Consider the following 13,991-nt stretch of genomic DNA (forward strand, 5'->3'; position numbering starts at 1 on the left):
GGAGGAGGATGCCGCTAATACTGATCGATGCCGCCTGTTGTGGAACCACCTGTATCAATTAAAGATACAGCGCCCCTGACAAAAGGGACGTTAGTGCCATCGAATAGCACTAGTATGTATAATTAAACACCATCTCATTAGAATGAACAATAATACAAGAAGGAGTAATCACGAAATCAATAGAAGCATTAAACAGTACCATATCATCAAATTAAGAGTCACATAAGCTTTCATGTAATTTCCACGAATTTTGGTTGGGAGGTCTTTAGTACCAATATACCATCATTAACAATACCACCGTATTCTTAAACGGAGTCCGATCAAGACCCGATTGGCTAGGTCATCTCTTTTGAGACATCTACCATAATTCAATTTCAATTTCAGTTTCAGTTTCAATTTTTCAGCACAGTCGCCAACCATGTGTGCGGCATGGCGTCCGATCACGGCCCGATCGGCTAGGGCGTCTTGCCTAAGACATTACCATTTTTTATCCATTATCTCATTTCATACTTGGCTCTTGGCCGCATTTCATAATTCAAGTTCCTTTCCACATCCTAGCATTTTTTATCATCAACAATAACAAGACTTTGTTTTCACATGAGAGCAATTCAGAATCTAAGGCACATAGAGACTCCTCACACAATTGAGCATAACAATCTTCATTCAAACTTGACATGAAGTCTTAACATTTTTGTGACACGCAATCCATACTTTGAACACATTCTTAAGTAATAACATAGCACGATGAAAGCCTTGGAATACATATTGTACACATATTTTTCAACACAAGCACCTTTGGAATAGCAATTCTATAACGATCAATTTGAGACTTACACCGATTGCATGAGCACCATGGGGTTCAATTCTAAGAAGAGGATTTTTAGCCATACATACCTCGATTCAGCTCCTTTAAACTTTAAGATGTTCCGAAATATTAGCAACTTCAATCTATTTTAATAATATAGCAAAATCGAACCAAAAATTAGGAAAGCGATCATGCATCTAGCTCTCTCGAGCATTTTATCAAACACTATGTGTATATTAAGGTTTCATGGCCCTTTTTATGAAAGGTTATACCAACCCACACCCCATTCTTTTCCATCTTTACTCACAACCTCCCCGCATACCTTAAGAATACATGCATGCAAGGTAAACACTCCCATCCCTATGAATTACCTTACTAATGGCCCATTTTAGTTACATTTTGAAATTAGGAGTTTGGGTGGTAGACCTTACCTCTTGGGAAGAAGACCTAGGTGCCTCTCTTGATAATCTTCAAGGTTTAAGCAAGAATTGAAGAGAAATTTTTGATGAAGAACACTTTCTCCCTCTAGGACTCTCTTTCTCACTCTAAAGATATCAGAAAATTTGCTCAAAATGGCCCCTTACATCTATTTTAACGAGGTTGGGTCGGGTTTTAAAACCCCAAAAATGAAGCTCCGGAACAGGTTCTGCAGTCACCTATGCGACCGCATAATGGTTATGCGGTCCGCGAAATGACCGCGAAAAGTGGCCCTGGGAACTAGGCTGGTCTGCTTCACTCTGTAGCCATTATGCGCCCCGCAGACTTGTTCTGCGGTCACATAATGCGCCGCAGAACCTCCCTCCGCAAAAGTCCAAGGAAGATTATGCGACCAAAGTGCATCCCCGCAAAATGGTTTTGCGGTAGCATAATGGGCCGCAAAAGTGACATAAAAATGGCCCAATCACTGCCTCACTCCGCGGCCCGCAGAGTGATTCTGCGACCGCATAGTGGACCGCAGAAATGCCTTATTCTGCCAACATTTTTCTTTAACTCCTTGGTGCACTGTTTAACCCAAAAAGTCCATACCGCGGCAAGCTTGCGAGCTACGAAGAATCTCTATACCTTTAACACATAAGCCTAACTCGGCACCACGAAATTCTGGGTTTTTAAGCAAAAATTTTACGGGGCCTTACACCTATCAAGGGCCATGTCCTCGAAAATCTGAAGCCTCACCATGTCCTACCTGATCACCTCTCCCCAATACTTTTAAGGCCGTCCTCTACCTCTTCTCGGGCCCTCCAAAGCCAGTCGCTCACACCTCATTCCTGGAGCATCTGGGCTTCTCCTTTGTACGTGTCCGAACCATCTGAGCCTCGCTTCTCGCATCTATCATCAATGGGAGCCACGCCTACCTTCTCCCGAATATCTTCATTCCTAATTTTATCCATCCTAGTGTGCCCACACATCCACCTCAACATCCTCATTTTTGCTACTTTCATCTTCTGGATATGTGAGTTCTTAACAGGCCAACACTCAGCCCCATACATCATGGTCGGTCTAACCACTGCTTTGTAAAACTTACCTTTGAGTATCGTTGGCACTCTCTTGTCACACAGGATTCCAGATTCTAACCTCCACTTCATCCACCCTACCCCAATACGGTGTGTGACATCCTCATCGATCTCCCATCCCCTCTGGATAACCTACCCAAGGTACCTGAAATTACCACTACTTGGGATAACCTATGATTCAAGCCTTACTTCCACGCCCACTTCCCTCGGCTCAGTGCTCAACTTACACTCTAGGTATTCCGTCTTTGTCCTTCTCAGCTTGAAACCCTTAGACTCAACAACCTATCTCCAAACCTCCAACCTCTCATTAACACTGGTTCTTGTCTCATCAATCGAAACTATGTCGTCGGCGAATAACATACACCATGGCACCTCCCCTTGAATATGGTGTGTTAACGCGTCCATCACTAGGGCAAATAAGAACGGACTGAGCGCAGAACCTTGGTGTAACACCATAACAACCGGAAACTGCTCAGATTCGCCTCCTACTGTCCTAACCCGAGTCTTAGCCCCAATCATACATATCCTTAATTGCCCAAATATAGGCAACTGGCACGCCTTTTGCCTCCAATCATCTCCAGAGAACTTCTCTAGGGACCTTATCGTACGCTTTCTCTAAATCAATAAACACCATGTGCAGATCCTTCTTCCCCTCCCTATACTATTCCACCAACTTCCTAATAAGGTGTATAGCTTCCGTAGTAGAACGATCCGGCATAAAGGATACAAAACTTGCATTCATGAGGGCTCTACATCCCAATTCAGACTAAACAGTAGACCATAGTATGAAGTTGTAGAAGAAATTAAATTATTCATAAAATAAATTTTATGATATCCGGGAGTTCTTGTTGAGATTTTTCAAGTTGTAAAATATTTATGATCAAACTTTATGACCAAATGGTCGGAGGTGGTAGCAGGGGCGGATGTAGAGTTTGGCCGTCGGGTTCATTTGAACCCCGTACTTTCGACGCAGAGCATAAATTTATATGTGAAAATTCATTAAAATTGCAACAAGTGGTAGGTCTGAAACAATAACTTAAAAATACAATGAGTTCAATGCTAAAAAAATTTAAAAGTTGAACCTATATAATTTAAATTCTGGATCCGTCTCTGGGCGGTAGCATGAATTTTCCATTCTTCCGATTGTGAAAGCACATGAGTTATGTTTGCAAAACTTTTTAAAATAGGGACGAAATATAAACAGGGCCTAAGGAGGGGCTATTTGAGAAAATCAGCACTAGGCCCCATTGGATTTTGAACTTAAGACCCAAGTACCTCTAACGGGTCAAATGGACCAATCCAAAACCTATTGATTTCTGCCCCCAACGTCACATTACGGCATTACACCAATTCTACGGCTAAATTGACATCATTCTCCCTCGGCGGCGAAATTGTTCCTCACAATCTCTCTCCGCTGAACTCCGGTGGATCTCTCTCCGGCGAAATCGAGCTGTAAGTTTCTCTAGATTCCTTCCTTAATATCTCTCATGAAACCAAAACCCTAATCCCATTTTCAAATGATTTACGACGCCTGGTGTATACTTTCATTGCATAACAGACCCTAGAGTCCGATTTGTATAGTTCTTTGCGATTTGTACTGGAATGTGTATACGATTTGTGCTAATTGCCTTTCCGTTTCCGTATTGCCAAATGAATTTGCAAATAGCTGTTACTACACTAAATGAAAAAGAGAAGAAATCCTAAAAGATTATATTTTTTTCCATTATATTGTTGATGTTCAGCTCTTGGCATATGTTGTTTTGATGAAAGGTAAAATTTTATATATTTAATGAACTGTACCAAGAGTTACTAAACTGTAAAAGAGATCATAGAGCAAATGGCCTGCTCCATTTAATTCAGCTCTTGAAATGTTTCAACTCGTTTGGACAATATTTGATTGAAGTTGAAAGAAAAGTTTGTGGAAGTTGACAGTTAACGTGTTTGCGGAAGTTGGGTATCTATCAAGTAGTGGTCAAATTTCAAAATTATTGGTTAACATGTTAGGGAAAAGTTTCGTATCTAAGCATTGATCTCTTTTCTTGGTTTATCAATTATCTACTAAAATGGGCTCCATTTGCGGATGGTTGTAGGAGGCCAGCTTTATTTTGTTGTAGAACTACAGGGGTGACTTTTTGTGTGACTCAACCTGGTTCTGTAAGCAATATTTTTTAAGCTATAAATTGGTGTTCATAACACCTCTATGTGAATTTCGTAAAGTATAGCCTGTCCCAAGTTAAAATGAAAGGTTGCGATACATTGACTGCTCCCATAAATAGTTTTACTTTTTCTATCGTCTGAATACTGAATTCATGGTGGCATAGGTGATCTATATAGAAGGGGACCCTTGGAGCAACGGTCAAGTTGTCTCCCGCGTGACCTATGGGTCACGGGCTCGAGCAGTGGCTGATCCCACTGATGCTTGCATCCCTTGGGGGTGTGGCCTTTCCTTGGACTTGCCTGAATGCGGGATGCTTTGTGCACCGGCTGCCTTTTTTTTAAAAGGTGATCGATATAGAGGATCATATAGCCAATACCGATTAGTTTGGGATGGAGACTTAGTTTGTTGATTGATTGATAGATCAGAGTTCTTGATAAATTTATCAACATGTGCTGTACAGAAATTAAAGGCTGCTCTATGTGAAGATCCCTGGCAGTATTCCCAAATTGTGTGTCCCTAGAAAGTACTGTACACGGAACACGAGATTTTAGCCCATTGACCTAGAATCCTGTACTCATAAAGGACCATAACCACTTAGCTCTTTTCTAATTTTAATACAGGATTACAGTAAGAAAATATTAGCTAGCAGCCTTTTGGCAAATTTTCCACCAAGTGGCATTTGTTTTCTTCGTCCAAACCCCCCAAAAAAGTGCTTCGTCCCACCCCACACCCTACCTTATATCAATTTTCTTCCTTTGTTTCCCCTTGAGTTGTGCTGGTTTGGTCCTTTGACTTACACATACTCTGGTGCTTTTCTCACTTGTTTATTATTGCCTGTGGTTTCTTTTAGGGACAGGGAAACTGTAGCAGGACTAATACTAGGTTGTTGCCTGATGCAGGTCTTGTGGTTTCTGTTGTTTCTTTGAATTTCATGAAAGTGGAGCATAAATGGCAAACTATTCAGGGAAAGGATCTCCACTAAATGGTTCTGTGTATGTCTGTAACTTGCCCCTTGGTACAGATGAAGATATGCTAGCTGAATATTTTGGCACGATAGGGGTGCTAAAGGTATGGTTGTGATCAGGTACTTAAAATTATGTTTGAGAATTTTTCTTATAAGCTTTTCCCCCTTTCCCCTTCTCTTCTTGTGCAAGCTTTCTTTGTCTGCTTTTTTCTAAGGAATTTTTTGTTTCATGCTGTAGAAAGACAAACGAAGTGGTAGGCCTAAGATATGGTTATACCGTGATAAAGTTACAAATGAGCCCAAAGGAGATGCTACAGTCACATATGAAGACCCTCATGCTGCATTAGCTGCTGTTGAATGGTTCAATAACAAGGACTTTCATGGGTCAATAATTGGGGTATTTATTGCAGAGTCTAAGAACAAAGACGAGGCTTCCTATGTCACAGGGAATCAAATTAGCGACCCCAATCTGAGTAGTGTTCTCGATGTGCTGGAAGAAGGTTCCAAGGATATAGATGGAGGTGGTGGAAGAGGTAGGGGCAGGGGAGATGCTTCTGCAAAGGCATGGCAACAAGATGGTGACTGGATGTGTCCGAATACAAGGTCTGTGATGCGATTATTGGTGAGCAACTCTTTCTTGCTCTACTGTATCTTTTGATTGTCTGTTTGTACCTCGAATAGTCCAGTATTTTCCTATGCTTACAGTTTTTCATAATTTATTTTGATAACAGTTGCTCTAATGTAAACTTCGCATTTCGTGGAGTTTGCAACCGTTGTGGAACTGCTCGACCTGCTGGTGTTGGTGGCGGCGGGGCTGGAGCTGCCGGTCGTGGTAGAGGACGTGGTAGCCAGGACCAGGGAGCCCCTGCTCGTGCAGTAGGTGGTCCTCCAGGCCTATTTGGTCCAAATGATTGGTCTTGTCCGATGTAAGAATCTTCATTTGCATTTGCAACTTATTTTATTAAAAAATAATGTAACTTCTCAAAAATAAGCTGTCAGCTCATAATCAGACTTGGAATCCCCTCTATTGCTCTCATCTTGAAATTAGTAAGTCTTCAGGTGTTTTGTAGTCTTTTTTATTTTCATTATGTATTCTCCCATAAAGCCGTGCTAGCTCTACTTTCCTTTTTGGACAAGTTACTTACCTGTACTTTCAACTGCTACATTGGCTTTACTTGGGCATTGAATTCCTAGCCTAGATTATGATTTGTCATACAAAGAGCTACCTGGTCGAAGATGACTCGAATTAAAGTTATAGCTGGAGTTTTGAGACGGGCTTGATTTTGATGTCATTCTTTCTTATTTAAGGGTGCATGGGTCAGTGCAGTTCTTTCCCCAAAATTTATAACCAAATCCTTGCTATTATTTAGAATAAAAATGAAATTCCATCCGAGAAACGTAGGGACTGTTAACTCTGTGTTCAGATTTTGGTTCGGTTTATTTGTTTATGGTGAATTTTAATCTCTGAGTATTTCACTGTTCTTGAAAGATATTTAAAAAAAGGACAGCCTGGTGGCACTAAGCTCCCGCTATGTGCGGGGTCCGGGGAAGAGCCGGACCACAAGGGTCTATTGTACGCCGCCTTACCCTGCATTTGTTCTTGAAAGATATTTCCAAGGTATAATTTTAACTCTTTATATGTGGGAATCATTCCCTTGGTTTTGGCGGTTTAGCACCTTATTGCCTAGGACAGGGAAAGGCATCACCAAGCAGCCAAGTTGTGACCTAGTAATTGATGGAGTGGGCTAAAATAATGAGAGACAAGGGTTCAAATTCTAGCAGATACAAAAAATGCTTGTTGCTTTCTTCCCATATGTCTAGCCTTTGGTGGACAGAGTTACTTGGTACCTGTGCTGGTGGGAGGCAGTAGGTACCTAATGAAGTAGTAGAGGTACGCGGAAGCTTGTTCGGATGCCACCATTGTGAAAAAAAAGAGAGGGGAAAACATCCCTGTGCGATCATTTCCTGGTTTTATCGATGTAGTAACTAAGATTTATATAGGAGCATTAACATAGTCATACAGAGAAGAGTAGATTTTTTGTTTTTGGCAGATGTCATTGTCAAATGCAAAGCCAAATGGCATCATTTATTTTTTCGTCTCCATCTTATCCGGACCCCTTTTTTTCAGTTCCAAAAAATGGGGTTTGCCGTGTGACAGTTTATCTATGGTTAATTTCTCTTTGTTGTTTAAAGGAATGGGTAAGAGATAGAAGTGGAGATCCCTGTTCTTTTGTACCTTTCTCTTTTAGGCTTGCCTCTTCTCTTTTGGGGCTTTAGAGAAAGGATGTATCCTACAAGAACAACAGGGTCGACTCATGGTAGAATTTCATCGAGTAAGAGAATGGCCATTAGAATCATACTTGTCATTCTGAATTGAGGATCAGTGTCCTCCATTATTTTAACCTAAGTTGCTCCGACATGGCAGTTTAGGTGCCGCACCCGTGTCAACACGACACTAGTATGGGTGTGAGTATGGGATTCGTACCGGATTTGGTCAAACAATTTTGGGTACCTTGACCACGACGGACGGAAAATTCGAGACGAGATACTATTTGGTTCCCGAAATCAGAACCAAAATTAGGATAAATTTGAAGAAAATAGCATACATCATCTAAGAAATCAATCCTCGACTTATCTACAACTTGAGAATAAAAAATAAATCCACACTTTACAAGCTATACTTGAGTATGTCATTAAAAAAAATCATAATTTAGAGACATTTTTTATTATTATTTTTTTTTGAATGATTTTTAGCCGGATCCCCGCACCCGTATCCGTACTAAGATCCGTATCCCCGAATCTAAGAATTTACATCTCGAAGGATCTGACCTCTAGATCTGCACCCATGTCCGACACCCGTACCCGTGTCCGAGCAACTTAGATTTTAACTAGCTTGGAACGAATTGCTTTATTGCTATTGATTGGCATTTATTATGTTGCCCTTTTTTGATAGGTTGAAATTTACTATATTGTGTTTGCCCTATTGTTCAGGTGTGGCAACATAAATTGGGCTAAGAGGAACAAGTGTAACATCTGCAACACCAACAAACCTGGGACCAATGAGGGTGGTGTGAGGTATGCAAAAGACGATGCAACATTGAATGTTTATTAAGATTTCTAAGAACTGTTATTTTCTCTAACCGCAGTCTGATTGGGTCAATTAATTTGGTTGTGTATGGTTTTCACCATAGATGTCTTGCTTATTTTTATTACAATTGCATATTTCTTGAAACTAGGTCTTGAGGCCCTCCCTTCCCCCTTCTCCTTATTGCTCTGCAACAATTAGAAAGGAATTTGCTGCATTGCTAGCAGCTGGAAAAGGAACAGAGGTGCACAAGACATTATGTTAGGTGGCCTTAACTTAATGTTGATGATTGGCGGTATTGGAGCTACTGGTGCTTTAGACTAATGTGCTACATGAATGTTATCTAACGAAATGTTCTTTACTTGGGATTTTATATATGGGATGTTCTTATATCAAGATAATCAGTATAGCTGCGTTATAGGCCTGCCGTTACAATTGATATGTTTTTCTTTATTTTGAAATGGTAAGTATTATCGATATAGCACAAAGATTGTCCTGAATACATCTCCAAAAACCCAAAAAAAGGAAAACCTTGACCTGACCTATCTATCTATATAAGGTTTCTATACATTTTTTTTGAGAATAGTAACAGTGATATAAGCTTTCTAGTTTCTATACATTGTAACAAGGTTTCCACATCATTTACAAAATCCATATTACACCAACTGGCTAAGTTGCTCGGTCTCTTCATTTCTGGTGCCGCACCCGTGTCGGCATGACATGTGTGCTGGTGTGGGATCCCTACTGGATTTAGTCAACTGATTTTGGGTACTTTGACCAAAATTGACGGAGGAATCGGGACAAATACAATGATTTTTTAAATCAAACAAAAGATAGGGTGAAATTGGAGAAAATAGAATCTATGTCAGTCCTTTCCTTTTATCTCCTTCTCGGATTCTCCTCTTGATTAACATTTTCTCCTTCTTGAAATACCTTGTAAGTTTTCCACGTAATGTCTCATAATTTAGACATATTTTTATAACTCTATTTTTAGATATTTGAATTACTTTTAGCCGAATACTTGCACATGTATCCGTTCTTGGATCCATACAACTGAATCTTAAAATTTAGATTGTGAAGGATCCGATCTCTAGATTGGCACATGTATCGGACACCCGCACCTGAGTTCGAGCAACTTAGCCAACTCGAGAGCAAAAAAATAAAATCAGATCTGATATTCAGTGTATTGCTGACTTGTCCTTTAAAACATCTTCTATTCCTTTCCTTCCATAGACACCACCAAATGCATGCTGATATTGTATTCATATGATCTTAAAAGAACTTTTCACTTCTTTCCTGCTCCAGCAACTTAAGAAGTCTATAGTTGATCTTGGCATCACCTAGCTCATGCCCAGAATATTATTAAACAGCTGCTGCACCTGTGTTGCAACAGGACAATGCAAAAGTAGGTGGTTGATAGTTTCTATGTTTCCATCACACATCACATTTGTTGCACAATTGGTAACCTTTTCTTTGCAAATTCTCTTTGGCAAGACATGCTCCTTTGGACACCAACCACACAAAACACATTGATCTTGACAGGGGCCTTTGACTTCGCTATCTGTTTCCAGGGGTTCGAAAAGGAGAACAGTTGGTTCCCTGTTTGCACTTTGTAACAAGACTTCACAGTGAATTGTCCATCTCCATTTCCCTTCCATATCAGTCTGTCTACATTGCTATTGAGTTCCTGTAAATTGGATAACACTCTGAATATGTGATATCTTCTAACTCCCAGTCCTTCAGATTTCTCCTAAAAATGATATTCCATGAGTTATTGTTTCTGTTCTGAGCTACAGTCATATCACTGCCCTGTGCAAGCTGAAAAAGTGAGGGAAATTGGTCTCTTAAAGGGGAATGACCATGCCAATTGTCATGCCAAAGGATAGATTTCTACCATTGCATTGCAATTTTTACATATTTTCTTAGACAATTTTGGGATTGCTTTTGTGTTAGTAAGCATATAAAATATAACTCTTAAGCCAGTGTTCTAATATGAAAATAAATATATTTTGAAAGTGATTGAATACAGTTTAATTTGATGCCATATTTATAGTTTGTGCCTATAATCTTATGGCTATGGCAGCTTCGATTTGAGGAAAGTGTATGGTGATTTAGCATAGTCTATCCAATAAATCCTATTCTTTAGCAACTCGTTCTTATAATTTCGCCTTCTAGGTATTAACTTTGATCTGTTTTTATTGTAATCGACAGAGGAGGACGTGCAGGAGGTTATAAAGAACTCGATGAAGAAGAAATAGAGGAAACTAGACGTCGGAGGAGAGAGGCTGAAGAAGTAAGATAAGAATAGCAGAAGTATATGAGTTATAATGCTTTATCCCTGGTGTCATTCTGCCTCTGACTTTCTGGTAAAATTTTCATCTCAATTACAGGATGATGGTGAGATGTATGATGAGTTTGGAAATCTGAAAAAGAAGTTTCGTGCTAAAATGCAGCGAGCAGAAGCAGCCCAGAGCCTTCCCCCTGGAGTAGGACGCGCTGGATGGGAAGCTGAGGAATTAGGTAGGGGCAATAGTTTTGTTGTATGTGTTGTCCATAATGAAGGATATAAGGTTCTTCATTTTCTATGTCTATGTTTTCCGCGCAGCTTCTACAGTATCAACCAGACTCCATAGTATCCCTAGGTGTTTCAGCGAGCAGTATTTGGCTATTTGCTGGAGTTTAAAAGTTCTATGCATCTTGTATAATTTTTCTTGTCTAGTGGATCAGACTGGTTCATTTAGTAGACGGATTTCAGCTAGTGTCTACAAGATTGGTTGGCTTGATCCTATCCACCCAGTTTTGTGATTGAGGCGTAGTTAGTAGTAGTATTCTTGTTAGGCAGATTATTAAAGTAGGTTTTGCCTCTAACAATTGATAAATACCTTCACTAAAAGCTACAAAACTTCACCAAGAATCTGTCACTCACATGCCATTGGAAGAATGTTAGTGTGGTCAGCTGAGGAACCATTGCTTGAGAGGAGGGTAATAGGAAATCCCCACAATGGAGTTTGAGACGCCACCCGCTAGTGCTGGAGCTGTCTCTTACTGGCTTCTAATGTTCTAATCGGGGCCTTTGGCTGACGAAAGTTATGTAGATGACTTGATTCTCTTGCCTATGTATAATCTTTGTCGAAATAAAATTCTTTGTTAAAATCTTATTCCAATTTATTTTATTTTCCTTAATTTGCTTGGCACGAATTTGTATTTCCCTTGTTCTGGTTCAATGCTCAATTATAGGAAGTTTAGTTACTTTGCTTTAATTGATTTAGATGAGTTTGGATCTTGGAGCGTCTTAGAAGATGATACAATGACATAGCGGTGGATTCAAAGTATATATAGCTGTTATTTATTGATATGACTAGAAAATGGAATTATTGATGTCTTGAGCCACCACAGTAGGTCATTATGATGGGATAGAGACTGCATATTACAATTCAGCCTTGGTTATGTTGGATATAAATAAAGATGCAAAGCTTTGACATATCTCAATTGTTTTGTAATCCCCTCGCATTCTTGTTTGTAATGTTAGATGAGCACACGTTGTTGCCTAAATAGGTTAAAAAAGAGAGAGGTAGAATTACCTCTCTACCCTCACATAGCCAGGCATTTAACCTTCCAATAGCTTGTGAGGAATATGCAATTCTTCGTTCTGTGTTTTGGTATGGGCAATAACAATTGGAAGGGAAGAGCCGGATAAACTATGTGAGTTTTATCTGCCAAGTTCAGTGAAAGAGGGGCATAAGTAGGAGTTTCATACAAGTGGGGCACTAAAACCTTACTAAAATCTTCTTTATCTGATTAAAAGATGCCCAGTTTTTTCGGGTGTTGGTCCTCACTAGTTGCCAACTTCATTTGGCTTGATGAGCCCTTTACACCTGAGCCTCAAGAGATTCCATATGAAAGCGCTTAGCGTGCTTCTGAAACGTAATTAATGGAAGACCTAAGTGTTCCTGACGATTACCCTTTAATTTGGCAGGTGTGGCTGACCGAGATAGAAAGGAGAGAAGCAGAGGAAGATCAAGAGATTATGATGAGAGAGAGAGATCTAGGCACCGGAGCAGAAGCAGAGAGAGGGATAGGGGAAGAGACAGAGACCGCTCCTACGACTATGATCGAGACAGAGAATATGGCCGTGACCGAGACCGTGAGCGGAGCAGGCATCGTTATTGAAGAGGTTGTGTTGGTGATTCCATGAAAATGTTGTCCAGTTTTGGTATTCGTCAAACTTCATTTGTCTCATGTTTACATGGGGCTATATTAGTATGTCACCTTCTTAAGGTTGCTTCACCTTTGTCAAATTCATATATTTGACTATTCGACTTTATCTGGGCTATCTTTGTCAAACTCATATGTTGGATATTCGTTTTGCTACAACACTTGTTTCTAAGGAGGCAATCAACTTTCTTATATCTTCTGATTTCTTTCCGTGATTTCTTTGAAAATGATTCATATAGTCGATCACAACTAGCTAGGGATTGGCGCGATGTTGGTGTCGTCTCTCTGATACAATTAGTATGATAAAAGAGTCTCTCCGTATGTAAAAATCAGTAAAACTCTTGTGAGGATAATTTCTGAAGCATAGACTGAGTTGTTTTGTCTCTTGCTGTAAGAAGTTCTTTTTATTTTTGGTGGAATATTAGTATATGTCATTTTCCATGTTACAAATTCACTCTTCGTAATCTTTGTTTTTTTTTCTATCCGACGTCTGACACCTTGGATTCCGATTAATTTTGATTCTCACTATAAGACTCATTAAAGGAAAAGTCGCTACCTACTAGGATACTTTTTATTTCTAAGACTAGAACCCGAAATATATGATTATCATACCTCATGTCACGAACCCACTATGATCAATCTATAACATTTCAAATATTGTAAATTAAAATGCAAGTTGTCGGTTCACAAGGAAATACAAATGAATTTGGTTACTTAATTAATGAAATTAAGTAATTGCTATATTTATTTATTCAATTCAAATAATAAGGTGTGTCCTGTGACATAATTTTGTGATTTTCTTAAGGGGGTCCTAGCTCACATGTCCAAGAAGTGACATCCCACATAAATACAAAAGGGAAGGCAACCAAAAACAACCAAAAAGACAATAAAATTCTCCATTTTAATTATTTGATAGCTATAGCCTTTCTTTTGACTTCCAGAGTTTGGCCCCTACATTAAACAAATTCTCCACCTATTCTTCATATATTCTTTGTACCAAATGCTTTTTTTAATTTCTTTCTTTTTGTGCTTACATTTCCTAATGTTATAGATAATATCTCTCCTTCTTAATTAGAGGTTTTGGACGTAAACCTTATGAATAACAATAATTTTGATAGGAAACCCTTTTTCTTTTTAGTAAGCCTTATCGTCTAAGTTGTTTCGAAATCAAAAAAAGAGCAATTTTTCGTGCAGCTTACTCATAGTTTAGGTGCGTATATCGTTTTTGGCTGAAGAAGTGACGATGCGAATCC

At 39.4% G+C, this 13,991-nt stretch overlaps 1 protein-coding gene across 1 annotated transcript; it reads left to right on the forward strand.

Annotated features, from left to right (window-relative positions):
• LOC109243308 (transcription initiation factor TFIID subunit 15) lies at positions 3,602–12,937 on the forward strand. The gene is made up of 8 exons (XM_019410220.1): positions 3,602–3,768; positions 5,374–5,542; positions 5,677–6,041; positions 6,170–6,364; positions 8,430–8,513; positions 10,735–10,816; positions 10,914–11,043; positions 12,500–12,937. Exons 2-8 carry the CDS (start codon positions 5,423–5,425, stop codon positions 12,691–12,693), a joined length of 1,170 nt encoding a protein of 389 aa, XP_019265765.1. The 5' UTR covers positions 3,602–3,768; positions 5,374–5,422; the 3' UTR covers positions 12,694–12,937.

This window comes from Nicotiana attenuata, chromosome 2 (assembly GCF_001879085.1).
Source record: "Nicotiana attenuata strain UT chromosome 2, NIATTr2, whole genome shotgun sequence".
NCBI classification, from domain to species: domain Eukaryota; kingdom Viridiplantae; phylum Streptophyta; class Magnoliopsida; order Solanales; family Solanaceae; genus Nicotiana; species Nicotiana attenuata.